The sequence below is a fragment of the Melitaea cinxia genome, chromosome 23 (assembly GCF_905220565.1).
Source record: "Melitaea cinxia chromosome 23, ilMelCinx1.1, whole genome shotgun sequence".
Classification (NCBI taxonomy): domain Eukaryota; kingdom Metazoa; phylum Arthropoda; class Insecta; order Lepidoptera; family Nymphalidae; genus Melitaea; species Melitaea cinxia.
This window is the reverse complement of record NC_059416.1, coordinates 2,320,126-2,337,700: the sequence shown is the minus strand read 5'-3', so window position 1 is coordinate 2,337,700 and position 17,575 is coordinate 2,320,126. Positions and strand designations below refer to the sequence as shown.

At 37.6% G+C, this 17,575-nt stretch overlaps 1 protein-coding gene across 1 annotated transcript; it reads left to right on the top strand.

Moving 5' to 3' along the window:
• The first annotated feature begins 13,754 nt into the window (after window positions 1-13,754).
• LOC123665196 lies at window positions 13,755-17,284 on the top strand. Its single transcript, XM_045599539.1, has 3 exons — window positions 13,755-14,190; window positions 14,494-14,796; window positions 16,439-17,284. The coding sequence occupies exons 1-3, from the start codon at window positions 13,755-13,757 to the stop codon at window positions 16,516-16,518; spliced, it is 819 nt and encodes a 272-aa protein (XP_045455495.1). The 3' UTR covers window positions 16,519-17,284.
• The last annotated feature ends 291 nt before the right edge of the window (window positions 17,285-17,575 follow it).

Genomic DNA, 17,575 nt, shown 5'->3' with positions numbered 1-17,575 from the left:
TCTCTAAGTTTTATTCAACTACAAACGAAAGTCTTTTCACTACAAACCTCTTTGGAGGGCCCCTAAATCATTTATCACGTTTGTAGTAATTGTGAAGATCATCCATCGGTAACTGGCTCGCACCGAATCGTTGAATATGAAATTTTCGTACTTCCGCGGCTCTCACTTCAATTTCCTTAAACTTTTATTCTACTGCAAACGAAAATTTCTTCACTACAAACCCCTTTGGAAGTTCCTCAATAATTTAAGACGTTTTTAGTAATTGTGAAGACCATCCATCGGTTACTGGCTCGCACTGAATCACTGTTTTTCTTACTTTCACTGCATCTGATACTGTTATATATTACGAGTATGTCATATTAATTCTATCACAAACTAAAAAAATGATGACTATATATCGCTACGGAAATTATCGTTCAATTAACCTGTAATTGTAATTATTTAAGCTATCTAATTGATTTTATAGAGGTAAAATTCATGACGATAATTATTCGCAATTTATTATTTTTTATATTTTTAATTTTTTTTTTCTAGCTTACTAAAAACAAAACAAAATGCACTACAATCATCTACTAACGTTCCTCTATAAGAATCGAAGGAAAAAAAAAATTATTTTAAATGTGGGGGGATGCAATATTTTTTGGTGCCAAAAATTTTTTTTTTGTACAACTACAAAAAAAGTTGTTGTCACTACTATCAACTACTAACCAATATCTATTAAATGAATCCAAAAAAAAACATTTTTTCCAAAGTCGGGTGCCAAGTTCACACAGCCATGATAAGGGACATGCAGTTTGGTATGAGTCTATAATGTTGCTAGTCAACGTATCTACCTGCTGTTCTAAATGTCCTGTTCCCACAAGCCGGTCTGGGCATACCTGCTCGCTGAGCAGCTGCTCCAGTCTCTCAGCGTAGTGCACGCGGTCGGTTTTGCGTGGGTTACGCCTAGGAGTTGCTGGAATTGTATTTACCTGCACATCGAAGCGTATCCATCTGTGATCTGAGCACGATGCCTCATCGGATGCGTGCCAGTTGGAGATGGTCCCGGAGGCCGCTTCTGTGGCAAGAGTTAGGTCGATGATTGTCCTGCTACGTCTGTTCACGAAAGTGGGTTCAGAGCCCACATTCATGATCTGTAGGTTTGTGGTCATCAGATATTAAACTAAGAGCTTATCTCTTTCGTTTGTTGTTTTCATTTCCCATAGGATGTGATGTGCGTTGGAGTCAGTGCCTATAATTAGTTGCAGCCTGGCCTCTTCGCAGTATGTTATCAGCCGTGCCATGTCGTGCGGCGGTGGCGCATCAGCCTCCGGCATGTAGGCCGACATGATCACCATCTCCGGCAGGCTGTGGTCTTGCGTTCTATGCAGCTTTATGGCGCACACATCTCTAGAACAGAATCTCGTTAATGTTTGCGCCTGTATATTGTTGGTGATGTAAATACAGGCCCTGCTGTTTTCCGAGCCTGTATGTGTAATTAGCTTACCTCCAGAGTTCCGGAGTCCGCATACAGTGCCATTCCTGACCCACGGCTCCTGGATCAGTGCAATGGCTGTTGTGTTAACCTCCAACCATTTTCGCATTTGAGCCGTTGCTGTCATGGTGGAGGTTTGCTTGGAGGACTTTACAGGACGGATGAGCTGGGTAAGCCATCGTCAGACAGCATTTCCCCTGCCTCCTCCGTCTCTGTCCCCCCTATGGCCAGGTTGTCCAGGCCTGCCACACAAGCCCCCTCCTCCGACTCCAGAAGCAGCTCCTCCACGACCACTGCCTCTTCGGTGCAGCGCACGTCCCACCTTCCAGATGTCCGGTTGTTCACCCGGAAGGAGGACGCCGCAGCGGACCAGCCTGACAAGGTCGCACTGCCGTTTGACCATTAGTTTGGTGCCCGTGGGCAGGGCGAGCTCCGAAACTACACGTATGAGGTACCCCACGGTTTCGTGGTTCTCACACCACAGTTTCAGAGCTCCGTCGGCGTATATCGGTTTACCCTGAAAAACAGGGTTCACCGGTTCGTCACTGGTCGCTTCTATAAGGTCCTTGAGAAGGCGCTCTTGTAGAAAGACCTGCACTTCATGTGCGGCCTGTGCAGTCAAGTGCTCTCCGGTCACAGCTGTCACCACAAACAGTAAGTCCGACTGCACTGCCGCTGAATAGGGGACATGGGTACCATCAGCCAGCCTCGGCTTTTTGGGACCACCCCTCGGCGACTGAGAGTCGTCGAGGCGAGCCCTTTTAGCCGGTACCTGGGATGCACATCCATTGCCCGCCTTACCCTTCGCCTGCGCCTTGCCGCGTTGGGCGTGATCGGTTGCCTGGTTACCCTGGCCACCTGCCGGACCCTTCGCGAACTTGACGGACCCCTTGGTTTTGGGTGGACTGACGTTGGCGTTGCCTTCTGTTCATGCGCTGGGGCTTAGGTTCACTCCCTGGTAGGGAGGACCCTGTACCACCTGCGCGTCCCGCCGACTTGCCGGGTTTCCCCTTGGCTTGTCGGCGGTCGACCAGAGTCCACGCCTCGTCAAATCGTTTTAGGGCAGCCACCTCTCCTGCCGACCGGGTTCCGGGTTGCCCCAGTGCCCTGTCAGCATCGAGGATAGCACCCTCTGGCTTAGTGCCTCCCTGAGGTGGCACTGAGCCTGTTGAAGGCGCCGTCGACGTGGACGGCCTCGGTTCCTCCGGTTTCCCGGTTTCCCCTCGGCCACCCACGGACCTGCGCTTTGTGTGTGGTGGCGCCAACTTGGCGGCACAACCCCCGAGTGTGTGTGTGTTTGCTGAGGGCAAGGTCGACTTCGCTGCCTTGCCTCCGCTAGTGAAGGAGGGCGGTCCCAACTTCGTGGTACCGCTCCCCTGTTGTGTTTGTTGGATCCGTAATGGGTGTTTGGTAGACGGACCCGCATTCGCGATTCCCGCCACCAGTGAGGTACCATCCGGTTTCCCCTCAGGTCCCTGTGAGGGTTTGGATCTGTTGTTGTCCATGTTGAGTAAGAAAAAAGATTCATCCACTGCGCTCCCTACTCTCCATGGAGCCCGCAACGTTGGGGATGCCGTATCGACACCGGGGCTACGCAGTAGATATAGATGTGGTAGGTTAGATTCCAAACGCGACATCGGGAGCTACAGATGCCCGGCTGGTGACCGCGATCCCACGGCCCCCAGTTGTTCCGAACACCCTTGCCCCGTCAGCATGGCCGGCTTCCATGTCCTCCCAGAGGACCCCACCCCATCTCGCCAGCGTAAAGCACCCAGCTCATCCGTGCAGTTACGCATGTCCATTTCCCCGCAGTGGCTAGCTACGGGGCTACCGTTTAGCCTGAAATCCGGACCAAAGAGGGCGTGTTGTCTTCCGCGGTAATGAACCCAGACCCCGTTCGACTCAGCCCCCCAGGACTCCTTCATCCCTGCGTACGGCGATCAACTGCGCAGGACACACGCAGGTAGGCAATTGCAGTTGATCCACCGGGTCACCTATTATACCCGGCAGATGGCCTGTCATACTTGGCTACAACAGTCCGGGGTAGATGGTAGTTGCGGCGCCCGTTATGAATGCTGCATTTCCAGGGTGTGCGACCCAATCCAGAGGAGCTGACGCCCCAGGAATAGGTTCGTCCCCAAGCCCGTACATCGGCGAGCTGAGGGCGACGAGGACGCGTATACTACGAGGACGCGTACTTGACAGGGGCAAGCCAGTTTAACGCCGCACCCTTAAGCCTACTCACTCCCTGCCCTACACCCCAAAAAAAAAAGAGAACCATATATTATTAAAAATCAAATCTACAAAAAGTAAAATTTTTACTGTATTAAAAGAAAGTAACTTACAAAGTAGAATTTGTGAGGGCGTAAATCACACTGTAGCCCGCACAGAGCTAACGTCTCACCTGAAAGAGAACCATCAATTAGTAAAATATCAAATCTACAAAAACTAAAATTATCAGTGTATTAAAAGAAAGTAACTTACAAAGTAGAATTTGTGAAAGCGTAGATCGCATAGTAGCTCGTCCAGAGCGTCTCACCTGAAAGAGAACCATCAATTAGTAAAATATCAAATCTATAAAAAGTAAAACTTTCAGTGTATTAAAAGAAAATATCTTACAAAGTAGAATTTGTGAGGGCGTAGATCACAATTTAGCCCGCACAGAGCTAAAGTCTCACCTGAAAGAGAACCATCAATTAGTAAAATATCAAATCTACAAGAACTAAAATTATCAGTGTATTAAAAGAAAGTAACTTACAAAGTAGAATTTGTGAGGGCGTAGATAGCATTGTAGCTCGCACAGAGCTAACGTCTCACCTGAAAGAGAACCATATATTAGTAAAATATCAAATCTTCAAATAGTAAAATTTTTACTGTACCAAAGAAAGTAACTTACAAAGTAGAATTTGTGAGGGCGTAGATAACAATATGGCTCGCACAGAGCTAACGTCTCACCTGAAAGAGAACCATCAATTACTACAATATCAAATGTACAAAAAGTAAAATTTTTACTGTATTAAGAGAAAGTAACTTAAAAAGTAGAATTTGTGAGGGCGTAGATAACAATATAGCTCGCACAGAGCTAACGTCTCACCTGAAAGAGAACCATCAATTACTACAATATCAAATGTACAAAAAGTAAAATTTTTACTGTATTAAGAGAAAGTAACTTAAAAAGTAGAATTTGTGAGGGCGTAGATAACAATATAGCTCGCACAGAGCTAACGTCTCACCTGAAAGAGAACCATCAATTAGTAAAATATCAAATGTACAAAAAGTAAAATTTTTACTGTATTAAAAGAAAGTAACTTACAAAGTAGAATTTGTGAGGGCCGAGATCACACTGTAGCCCGCACAGAGCTAACGTCTCACCTGAAAGAGAACCATCAATTAGTAAAATATCAAATCTACAAAAACTAAAATTATCAGTGTATTAAAAGAAAGTAACTTACAAAGTAGAATTTATGAGGGCGTAGATCGCATAGTAGCTCGCCCAGAGCTAATGGCTCACCTGAAAGAGAACCATCAGTTAGTAAAATATCAAATCTATAAAAAGTAAAACTTTCAGTGTATTAAAAGAAAGTATCTTACAAAGTAGAATTTGTGAGGGCGTAGATCACAATTTAGCCCACACAGAGCTTATGGCTCACCTGAAAGAGAACCATCAATTAGTAAAATATCAAAACTTCTAAAAGCAAAATTTTCACTGTATCAAAAGAAAGTAACTTACAAAGTAGAATTAGTGTAAATCACAATGTAGCCCGATCAGATCTAACGTTACACCTGAAAGAGAACAATATATTAGTAAAATATCAAATCTACAAAAAGTAAAATTTTCACTGTATTAAAAAAAAGTAACTTACAAAGTAGAATTTGTGAGGGCGTAGATCACAATGTAGCCCGCACAGAGCTAAAGTCTTACCTGAAAGAGAACCATCAATTAGTAAAATATCAAAACTTCTAAAAGCAAAATTTTCACTGTATCAAAAGAAAGTAACTTACAAAGTAGAATTAGTGTAAATCACAATGTAGCCCGCACAGATCTAACGTCACACCTGAAAGAGAACAATATATTAGTAAAATATTAAATCTACAAAAAGTAAAATTTTCACTGTATTAAAAGAAAGTAACTTACAAAGTAGAATTTGTGAGGGCGAAGATAACAATGTAGCCCGCACAGAGCTAAAGTCTCACCTGAAAGAGAACCATCAATTAGTAAAATATCAAATCTACAAAAACTAAAATTATCAGTGTATTAAAAGAAAGTAACTTACAAAGTAGAATTTGTGAGGGCGTAGATCGCATTGAAGCTCGCACAAAGCTATAGTTCACCTGAAAGAGAACCATCAATTAGTAAAATATCAAATCTATAAAAAGTAAAACTTTCAGTGTATTAAAAGAAAGTAACTTACAAAGTAGAATTTGTGAGGGCGTAGATCGCATTGTAGCTCGCCGAGATCTAATGGCTCACCTTAAAGAGAACTATCAATTAGTAAAATATCAAATGTACAAAAGTAAAATTATCGGTGTATTAAAAGAAAGTATCTTACAAAGTAGAATTTTTGAGGGCGTAGATCACAATGTAGCCCGCACAGAGCTAAAGTCTCACCTGAAATAGAACCATCAATTAGTAAAATATCAAATCTACAAGAACTAAAATTATCAGAGTATTAAAAGAAAGTAACTTACAAAGTAGAATTTGTGAGGGCGTAGATGACAATATAGCTCGCACAGAGCTAACGTCTCACCTGAAAGAGAACCATCAATTAGTAAAATATCAAATGTACAAAAAGTAAAATTTTTACTGTATTAAAAGAAAGTAACTTACAAAGAAGAATTTGTGAGGGCCGAGATCACACCGTAGCCCGCACAGAGCTAACGTCTCACCTGAAAGAGAACCATCAATTAGTAAAATATCAAATCTACAAAAACTAAAATTATCAGTGTATTAAAAGAAAGTAACTTACAAAGTAGAATTTGTGAGGGCGTAGATCGCATAGTAGCTCGCCCAGAGCTAATGGCTCACCTGAAAGAGAACCATCAATTAGTAAAATATCAAATCTACAAGAACTAAAATTATCAGAGTATTAAAAACAAAAGTAACTTACAAAGTAGAATTTGTGAGGGCGGAGATAGCATTGTAGCTCGCACAGAGATAACGTCTCACCTGAAAGAGAATTATATATTAGTAAAATATCAAATCTTCAAATAGTAAAATTTTTACTGTACTAAAGAAAGTAACTTACAAAGTAGAATTTGTGAGGGCGTAGATAACAATATAGCTCGCACAGAGCTAACGTCTCACCTGAAAGAGAACCATCAATTAGTAAAATATCAAATGTACATAAGTAAAATTATCAGTGTATTAAAAGAAAGTAACTTACAAAGTAGAATTTGTGAGGGCGTAGATAACAATATAGCTCGCACAGAGCTAACGTCTCACCTGAAAGAGAACCATCAATTAGTAAAATATCAAATGTACAAAAAGTAAAATTTTTACTATATTAAAAGAAAGTAACTTACAAAGTAGAATTTGTGAGGGCCGAGATCACACCGTAGCTCGCACAGAGCTAACGTCTCACCTGAAAGAGAACCATCAATTAGTAAAATATCAAATCTACAAAAACTAAAATTATCAGTGTATTAAAAGAAAGTAACTTACAAAGTAGAACTTGTGAGGGCGTAGATCGCATAGTAGCTCGCCCAGAGCTAATGGCTCACTTGAAAGAGAACCATCAATTAGTAAAATATCAAATCTATAAAAAGTAAAACTTTCAGTGTATTAAAAGAAAGTATCTTACAAAGTAGAATTTGTGAGGGCGTAGATCACAATTTAGCCCACACAGAGCTAATGGCTCACCTGAAAGAGAACCATCAATTAGTAAAATATCAAAACTTCTAAAAGCAAAAATTTAGTACGATATTATCCTATTGCATGATATCGTGAGTGGGAAAATAGATTGCAGTGAGCTTTTATCCCAGATTGAATTCCGAATACCATCAAGACGCTCTAGACATATTAAACCATTGTTCCATACACCTCGAGTAAGAACTAATTACGCACGTAACTCGGTCCTCTGCCGTATTGTCAATACGTATAACACGCAGTATCCAAACTTAGACCTGTTTTACCTAAGAACGAAGACGGCACTTAAAAAAGAAATCAAAATGATGCATTTTTCGTAGTATTATCAAAAATATTCAAAACCAGCACCTACAGATTTATACACAAACCCACACTAACACACCTTCGTCTTACATGCACACACCTACACGAACACGCATTCACCTTTTCATGTCTTACACTCACCTCTAACTGCAGTGGAGGATACGGAACATAGCCGTTTACTTTTCATTACTTTCTGTTATTTTTTAAATATAGTGTCTAGTTATGTAATTTATAAAGAATAATATTTTTATATATCAGTGTGATCCTATTTTGGCCATATTTGTAAATTATATTGTAACATACTATTGTAACATAACGCTGTCGGATTGCCTATAAAATAAATAAATAAATAAATCAAATCTACAAAAACTAAAATTACAGTGTATTAAAAGAAAGTAACTTACAAAGTAGAATTTGTGAGGGCGTAGATCGCATTGAAGCTCGCCCAGAGCTAATGGCTCACCTGAAAGAGAACCATCAATTAGTAAAATATCAAATCTATAAAAGTAAAACTTTCAGTGTATTAAAAGAAAGTAACTTACAAAGTAGAATTTGGGAGGGCGTAGATCGCATTGTAGCTCGCCGAGATCTAATGGCTCACCTTAAAAAGAACTATCAATTAGTAAAATATCAAATGTACAAAAGTAAAATTATCAGTGTATTAAAAGAAAGTATCTTACAAAGTAGAATTTGTGAGGGCGTAGATCACAATTTAGCACACACAGAGCTAAAGTCTCACCTGAAATAGAACCATCAATTAGTAAAATATCAAATCTACAAGAACTAAAATTATCAGAGTATTAAAAGAAAGTAACTTACAAAGTAGAATTTGTGAGGGCGTAGATCGCATTGAAGCTCGCACAAAGCTATGGTTCACCTGAAAGAGAACCATCAATTAGTAAAATATCAAATCTATAAAAAGTAAAACTTTCAGTGTATTCAAAGAAAGTATCTTACAAAGTAGAATTTGTGAGGGCGTAGATCACAATTTAGCCCACACAGAGCTAATGGCTCACCTGAAAGAGAACCATCAATTAGTAAAATATCAAAACTTCTAAAAGCAAAATTTTCACTGCATCAAAAGAAAGTAACTTACAAAGTAGAATTAGTGTAAATCACAATGTAGCCCGATCAGATCTAACGTTACACCTGAAAGAGAACAATATATTAGTAAAATATCAAATCTACAAAAAGTAAAATTTTCACTGTATTAAAAGAAAGTAACTTACAAAGTAGAATTTGTGAGGGCGTAGATCACAATGTAGCCCTCACAGAGCTAACGTCACACCTGAAAGAGAACAATATATTAGTTAAATATCAAATCTACAAAAAGTAAAATTTTCACTGTATTAAAAGAAAGTAACTTACAAAGTAGAATTTGTGAGGGCGAAGATCACAATGTAGCCCGCACAGAGCTAAAGTCTCACCTGAAAGAAAACCATCAATTAGTAAAATATCAAATCTACAAAAACTAAAATTATCAGTGTATTAAAAGAAAGTAACTTACAAAGTAGAATTTGTGAGGGCGTAGATCGCATTGAAGCTCGCACAAAGCTATGGTTCACCTGAAAGAGAACCATCAATTAGTAAAATATCAAATCTATAAAAAGTAAAACTTTCAGTGTATTAAAAGAAAGTAACTTACAAAGTAGAATTTGTGAGGGCGTAGATCGCATTGTAGCTCGCCGAGATCAAATGGCTCACCTTAAAGAGAACTATCAATTAGTAAAATATCAAATGTACAAAAGTAAAATTATCAGTGTATTAAAAGAAAGTATCTTACAAAGTAGAATTTGTGAGGGCGTAGATAACAATATAGCTCGCACAGAGCTAAAGTCTCACCTGAAATAGAACCATCAATTAGTAAAATATCAAATCTACAAGAACTAAAATTATCAGAGTATGAAAAGAAAGTAACTTACAAAGTAGAATTTGTGAGGGCGAAGATCGCATTGAAGCTCGCACAAAGCTATGGTTCACCTGAAAGAGAACCATCAATTAGTAAAATATCAAATCTATAAAAAGTAAAACTTTCAGTGTATTAAAAGAAAGTATCTTACAAAGTAGAATTTGTGAGGGCGTAGATCACAATTTAGCCCACACAGAGCTAATGGCTCACCTGAAAGAGAACCATCAATTAGTAAAATATCAAAACTTCTAAAAGCAAAATTTTCACTGCATCAAAAGAAAGTAACTTACAAAGTAGAATTAGTGTAAATCACAATGTAGCCCGATCAGATCTAACGTTACACCTGAAAGAGAACAATATATTAGTAAAATATCAAATCTACAAAAAGTAAAATTTTTACTGTATTAAAAGAAAGTAACTTACAAAGTAGAATTTGTGAGGGCGTAGATCACAATGTAGCCCGCACAGAGCTAAAGTCTTACCTGAAAGAGAACCATCAATTAGTAAAATATCAAAACTTCTAAAAGCAAAATTTTCACTCTATCAAAAGAAAGTAACTTACAAAGTAGAATTAGTGTAAATCACAATGTAGCCCGCACAGATCTAAAGTCACACCTGAAAGAGAACAATATATTAGTTAAATATCAAATCTACAAAAAGTAAAATTTTCACTGTATTAAAAGAAAGTTACTTACAAAGTAGAATTTGTGAGGGCGAAGATCACAATGTAGCCCGCACAGAGCTAAAGTCTCACCTGAAAGAGAACCATCAATTAGTAAAATATCAAATCTACAAAAACTAAAATTATCAGTGTATTCAAAGAAAGTATCTTACAAAGTAGAATTTGTGAGGGCGTAGATCACAATTTAGCCCACACAGAGCTAATGGCTCACCTGAAAGAGAACCATGAATTAGTAAAATATCAAAACTTCTAAAAGCAAAATTTTCACTGCATCAAAAGAAAGTAACTTACAAAGTAGAATTAGTGTAAATCACAATGTAGCCCGATCAGATCTAACATTACACCTGAAAGAGAACAATATATTAGTAAAATATCAAATCTACAAAAAGTAAAATTTTCACTGTATTAAAAGAAAGTAACTTACAAAGTAGAATTTGTGAGGGCGTAGATCACAATGTAGCCCTCACAGAGCTAACGTTACACCTGAAAGAGAACAATATATTAGTTAAATATCAAATCTACAAAAAGTAAAATTTTCACTGTATTAAAAGAAAGTAACTTACAAAGTAGAATTTGTGAGGGCGAAGATCACAATGTAGCCCGCACAGAGCTAAAGTCTCACCTGAAAGAGAACCATCAATTAGTAAAATATCAAATCTACAAAAACTGAAATTATCAGTGTATTAAAAGAAAGTAACTTACAAAGTAGAATTTGTGAGGGCGTAGATCGCATTGAAGCTCGCACAAAGCTATGGTTCACCTGAAAGAGAACCATCAATTAGTAAAATATCAAATCTATAAAAAGTAAAACTTTCAGTGTATTAAAAGAAAGTAACTTACAAAGTAGAATTTGTGAGGGCGTAGATCGCATTGTAGCTCGCCAAGATCAAATGGCTCACCTTAAAGAGAACTATCAATTAGTAAAATATCAAATGTACAAAAGTAAATTTATCAGTGTATTAAAAGAAAGTATCTTACAAAGTAGAATTTGTGAGGGCGTAGATAACAATATAGCTCGCACAGAGCTAAAGTCTCACCTGAAATAGAACCATCAATTAGTAAAATATCAAATCTACAAGAACTAAAATTATCAGAGTATTAAAAGAAAGTAACTTACAAAGTAGAATTTGTGAGGGTGGAGATAGCATTCTAGCACACACAGAGCTAAAGTCTCACCTGAAATAGAACCATCAATTAGTAAAATATCAAATCTACAAGAACTAAAATTATCAGAGTATTAAAAGAAAGTAACTTACAAAGTAGAATTTGTGAGGGCGTAGATCGCATTGAAGCTCGCACAAAGCTATGGTTCACCTGAAAGAGAACCATCAATTAGTAAAATATCAAATCTATAAAAAGTAAAACTTTCAGTGTATTAAAAGAAAGTATCTTACAAAGTAGAATTTGTGAGGGCGTAGATCACAATTTAGCCCACACAGAGCTAATGGCTCACCTGAAAGAGAACCATCAATTAGTAAAATATCAAAACTTCTAAAAGCAAAATTTTCACTGCATCAAAAGAAAGTAACTTACAAAGTAGAATTAGTGTAAATCACAATGTAGCCCGATCAGATCTAACGTTACACCTGAAAGAGAACAATATATTAGTAAAATATCAAATCTACAAAAAGTAAAATTTTTACTGTATTAAAAGAAAGTAACTTACAAAGTAGAATTTGTGAGGGCGTAGATCACAATGTAGCCCGCACAGAGCTAAAGTCTTACCTGAAAGAGAACCATCAATTAGTAAAATATCAAAACTTCTAAAAGCAAAATTTTCACTCTATCAAAAGAAAGTAACTTACAAAGTAGAATTAGTGTAAATCACAATGTAGCCCGCACAGATCTAAAGTCACACCTGAAAGAGAACAATATATTAGTTAAATATCAAATCTACAAAAAGTAAAATTTTCACTGTATTAAAAGAAAGTTACTTACAAAGTAGAATTTGTGAGGGCGAAGATCACAATGTAGCCCGCACAGAGCTAAAGTCTCACCTGAAAGAGAACCATCAATTAGTAAAATATCAAATCTACAAAAACTAAAATTATCAGTGTATTAAAAGAAAGTAACTTACAAAGTAGAATTTGTGAGGGCGTAGATCGCTTTGAAGCTCGCACAAAGCTATGGTTCACCTGAAAGAGAACCATCAATTAGTAAAATATCAAATCTATAAAAAGTAAAACTTTCAGTGTATTAAAAGAAAGTAACTTACAAAGTAGAATTTGTGAGGGCGTAGATCGCATTGTAGCTCGCCGAGATCTAATGGCTCACCTTAAAGAGAACTATCAATTAGTAAAATACCAAATATACAAAAGTAAAATTATCAGTGTATTTATTAAAAGAAAGTATCTTACAAAGTAGAATTTGTGAGGGCGTAGATAACAATATAGCTCGCACAGAGCTAAAGTCTCACCTGAAATAGAACCATCAATTAGTAAAATATCAAATCTACAAGAACTAAAATTATCAGAGTATTAAAAGAAAGTAACTTACAAAGTAGAATTTGTGAGGGTGGAGATAGCATTGTAGCTCGCACAGAGATAACGTCTCACCTGAAAGAGAACCATCAATTAGTAAAATATCAAATGTACATAAGTAAAATTATCAGTGTATTAAAAGAAAATAACTTACAAAGTAGAATTTGTGAGGGCGTAGATCGCATTGTAGCTCGCCGAGATCTAATGGCTCACCTTAAAGAGAACTATCAATTAGGAAAATATCAAATGTACAAAAGTAAAATTATCAGTGTATTAAAAGAAAGTATCTTACAAAGTAGAATTTGTGAGGGCGTAGATAACAATATAGCTCGCACAGAGCTAAAGTCTCACCTGAAATAGAACCATCAATTAGTAAAATATCAAATCTACAAGAACTAAAATTATCAGAGTATTGAAAGAAAGTAACTTACAAAGTAGAATTTGTGAGGGCGTAGATCGCATTGTAGCTCGCCGAGATCTAATGGCTCACCTTAAAGAGAACCATCAATTAGTAAAATATCAAATGTACATAAGTAAAATTATCAGTGTTGATGTAAACTTCTTACTTAAAACTATCAGCTATAAGTTAATGTCATTGTCAATCTGTTTTGTCAATGTATCTAATGTAACTGAAACAAATTTTACTGTTAATTTTAGCTTATTAAAACCTTATATTCATTAAAGGTTTTCTCTTATTTCAATTTAATAAGCTAAAATAAAAAAAGCAATATGGATAAATATCTTCGCCCTGAAAGGTTTGATAGCGACCCGTCAGATAGCTCTAGTACGAGATTGCTTGGATACACTGGCGTAAGACTTTCGAAAGCTTCGTTTCTGTCCAAAAACCGACCGCTCCAGAAACAGATGCACAGTCGGTTCCTTCACCAGAAAAATGGGACGACATAAAGTTTCAGCTTTTGGTAAATCATATATCACCTAATATCTACACATATATAAGCGAAGCCACGAACTACGAAGAAGCAATCACAATACTGCAAAAACTGTATATAAAACCAAAAAATCTGATTTTTGCTAGACACATGTTAGCAACAAGGAAACAACGACCAGAAGAAAGTATTGACACGTATTTACAAGCTTTGAAACTACTTTCTAAAGATTGTGACTTTGCGGCTGTTGATGCAGAAACAAATAAAAACGATAACATACGTGATGCTTTCATAGCCGGTATATCATCGCATAAAATCAGACAAAGGCTTTTAGAAAACTTAACTCTAACACTTGATCAAGCTTACAACCAAGCGCTCTCTCTAGAAACTGCAGAGATCAACTCTCAAAGCTTCAATACTGTGTCTTTAAATGCTGTTGCCGCAAAAGAACCAACATTAATCTCTCCGAAAACACAAACTGTTCACAACGAGACCTGCTCTTCTGTTAATAATCCTCGACGACGAAAATGTTTCTTTTGTGGGGGACAAATACATCCTCGTAAAAATTGCCCTGCATTCGAAAAGACTTGTCAGCTCTGCAACAAGAAGGGGCACTTCGCCACTGTCTGCAGAAGCTCTTCTAAATCTACAAATTCTGTGGTAGTAGGTACTGAAGATATTTCCGCTTGTATCACAGCTGCATCACCTTCTTCATTACGTAAAGCTACTGTACCTGCTTATATTCGAGGAGTAAGAACAGAAGCACTTCTCGACACCGGCAGCTCCATCAGTTTTATAAATGACAGCTTTGCAAGATTATGTGGGTTAAAACGAAAATCCTGCAAACAGACTATTTCTATGGCCTCTCTTAATCATACTTCACAAGTAGAAGGTCAAACTTGGCAAACCCTAAAAATCGGAAATCATAAATATGATAATGTGAATCTTCTTATTGTGAAAAATCTTTGTGCTGATATAATTATCGGCCATGACATCCTCGAAGAACATTCATCACTAGAGTTCTCTTTCGGTGGGCCAAAACATCCACTTCAAGTATATAACGTAACTGAAGCATCAGAACATCCATTTCAAGTATGTAACGTAGCTGAAGCATCAGTACCAGCTGTATCGCTTTTTGCGAATGTACCTCCCAACTGCAAACCTATTGCTATCAAGTCTCGAAGGCACAGCAAAGAGGATAGTGAATTTATTAAAGAGGAGATCAGAAACCTTATAGCAGAGGGCGTGATTGAAGAAAGTAAATCACCGTGGAGGGCCCAAGTACTAATAACAAAAAGCGAAACTCATAGAAAACGCCTTGTAATTGATTACTCTCAGACAATTAATCGTTACACAGAACTCGATGCGTACCCTTTACCGAACATTGAGGACTTAGTTTCAAAAGTGGCAAAGGACACATTTTTCAGCCTAATAGACCTGAAAAGCGCGTACCATCAAGTACCTATACTACCCGAAGAAAGGAAATTTACCGCTTTTGAAGCTCTGGGAAATTTGTACCAGTTCAGGCGCATTCCTTTTGGGGTAACAAATGGTGTTTCAAGCTTCCAACGAACAATCGATTGGATTATAAGAAAAGAGAAGCTTAAAAAAACATATGCGTATCTTGATGACATAACTATTTCTGGCCGCACTCTTGATCATAACTTAGAAAGTTTTATAAATGTCGCAAAGAAATACGGTTTAACACTGTGTATACAAAAATGCAAATTTTCTCAAGAGTCAATTAATATTCTAGGCTATAATATTCAAAACCACATAATTAAACCTGACAGTGAGCGACTCAAGCCACTGATTAATTTACCTCCACCAAGCGATTTACCGACCTTAAGGAGGACACTCGGCATGTTCGCACATTATTCTAAGTGGATTCCAAACTTTTCTGAACGGATCCACTCACTTGCTAATACGACAACTTTTCCACTCACAAGCGAGGAAATTAAATGTTTCGAAGGTCTGAAAAATGATATCGCAAAGTCTTCTGTACATGCAATTGATGAAAATATACCTTTTACAGTTGAAACTGACGCTTCCGATCATTCAATTGCAGCAGTACTTACGCAAAATTCTAGACCAGTGGCGTTTTTCTCAAGAACTTTGAATTCAAGCGAACAAAAACATTCTGCCATTGAAAAAGAAGCGTACGCCATTGTGGAATCATTGAAGAAATGGAGACATTTCCTTATTGGTCGACACTTCAAATTAGTAACTGACCAACGCTCGGTTTCTTTTATGTTTAATATGAAACATTCAAGTAAAATAAAGAACGAAAAGATTCAAAGATGGCGACTGGAACTTGCTGTTTTCAAATACGATATTATATACAGACCGGGGAAAGAGAACTATGCTGCTGATGCACTATCCCGAGTTTGTGCCACCGTAGAAACACGTACTACAAAACTTTTCTCACTACATGAGGCTCTTTGTCACCCAGGAGTAACGAGAATGTTTCACTGGGTTCGCTCTAAAAACCTTCCCTATTCCATTGAAGAAGTCAGAACAATGACAAAATCTTGTCGAACCTGCTCTGAAGTAAAACCTAGATTCTTCCGAAATACCTTTGATGACCAGAGAAAACTTGTTAAGGCGACGGCTGCTTTTGAACGCCTTAGCATAGATTTTAAAGGACCAGTTCCAACAAACAATAATAACAAATTCATACTTACTGTGATTGACGAATTTTCACGTTTTCCATTTGCTTTCCCATGCTCAGATGTAAGCTCGAAAACAGTAATTAAACACCTTAACAACTTGTTTATGATATTCGGCATGCCTTTTTACGTTCATTCAGATCGCGGAACAGCATTTCTTTCTGCCGAAGTACAGGAATTTTTACATGTTCGAGGTATTGCCACTAGTAGAACTACAGCTTATAACCCTCAAGGTAACGGTCAAGTAGAAAAATTGAATTCTACTCTTTGGAGAACAATTCTTTTGGCGCTGAAGACGAAGAATCTTTCGGTAGAAGATTGGGAGCAAGTATTACCACAAGCCTTACATTCAATTCGATCATTACTTTGTACAGCCATAAATTGCACTCCACATGAAAGAATGTTTAGACACCCACGAAGATCTACTAACGGCACTTCTGTTCCATCGTGGCTTACAAATTCTGGACAAGTCTTGGTGAAGAAATTTAATCGTACAAATAAATATCAGCCATTAGTAGAAGAGGTTGAATTGATACACAGCAATCCTGACTTTTCATACATTCGGTTCCCAGATGGCCGAGAAACAACGGTGTCAAATCGTCATCTAGCACCATTGGGTTCAGAAGGGGTAGATCTGCGAATAGATAATGAACACACTACTGATTACCATAACGTCGCAGAACCACTTCCGAATACACAAGATCAAAACTTGGAGATTCCTTCATCTAATGAGACGGAATCTGTGGTACTTGATAATAACAGAGAGCTAGAGACTGAATCATCATCATCATTACCGCCGGAGCCAACACTTCGTAGATCTGGCCGCGTCCGTAAAACACCAGAATTTTTAAAAGATTATGTTTTAAATAGTGCGGGAGAATGATGTAAACTTCTTACTTAAAACTATCAGCTATAAGTTAATGTCATTGTCAATCTGTTTTGTCAATGTATCTAATGTAACTGAAACAAATTTTACTGTTAATGTTAGCTTATTAAAACCTTATATTCATTAAAGGTTTTCTCTTATTTCAAGTGTATTAAAAGAAAGTAACTTACAAAGTAGAATTTGTGAGGGCGTAGATCGCATAGTAGCTCGCCCAGAGCTAATGGCTCACCTGAAAGAGAACCATCAGTTAGTAAAATATCAAATCTATAAAAAGTAAAACTTTCAGTGTATTAAGAGAAAGAATCTTACAAAGTAGAATTTGTGAGGGCGTAGATCACAATTTAGCCCACACAGAGCTAATGGCTCACCTGAAAGAGAACCATCAATTAGTAAAATATCAAAACTTCTAAAAGCAAAAT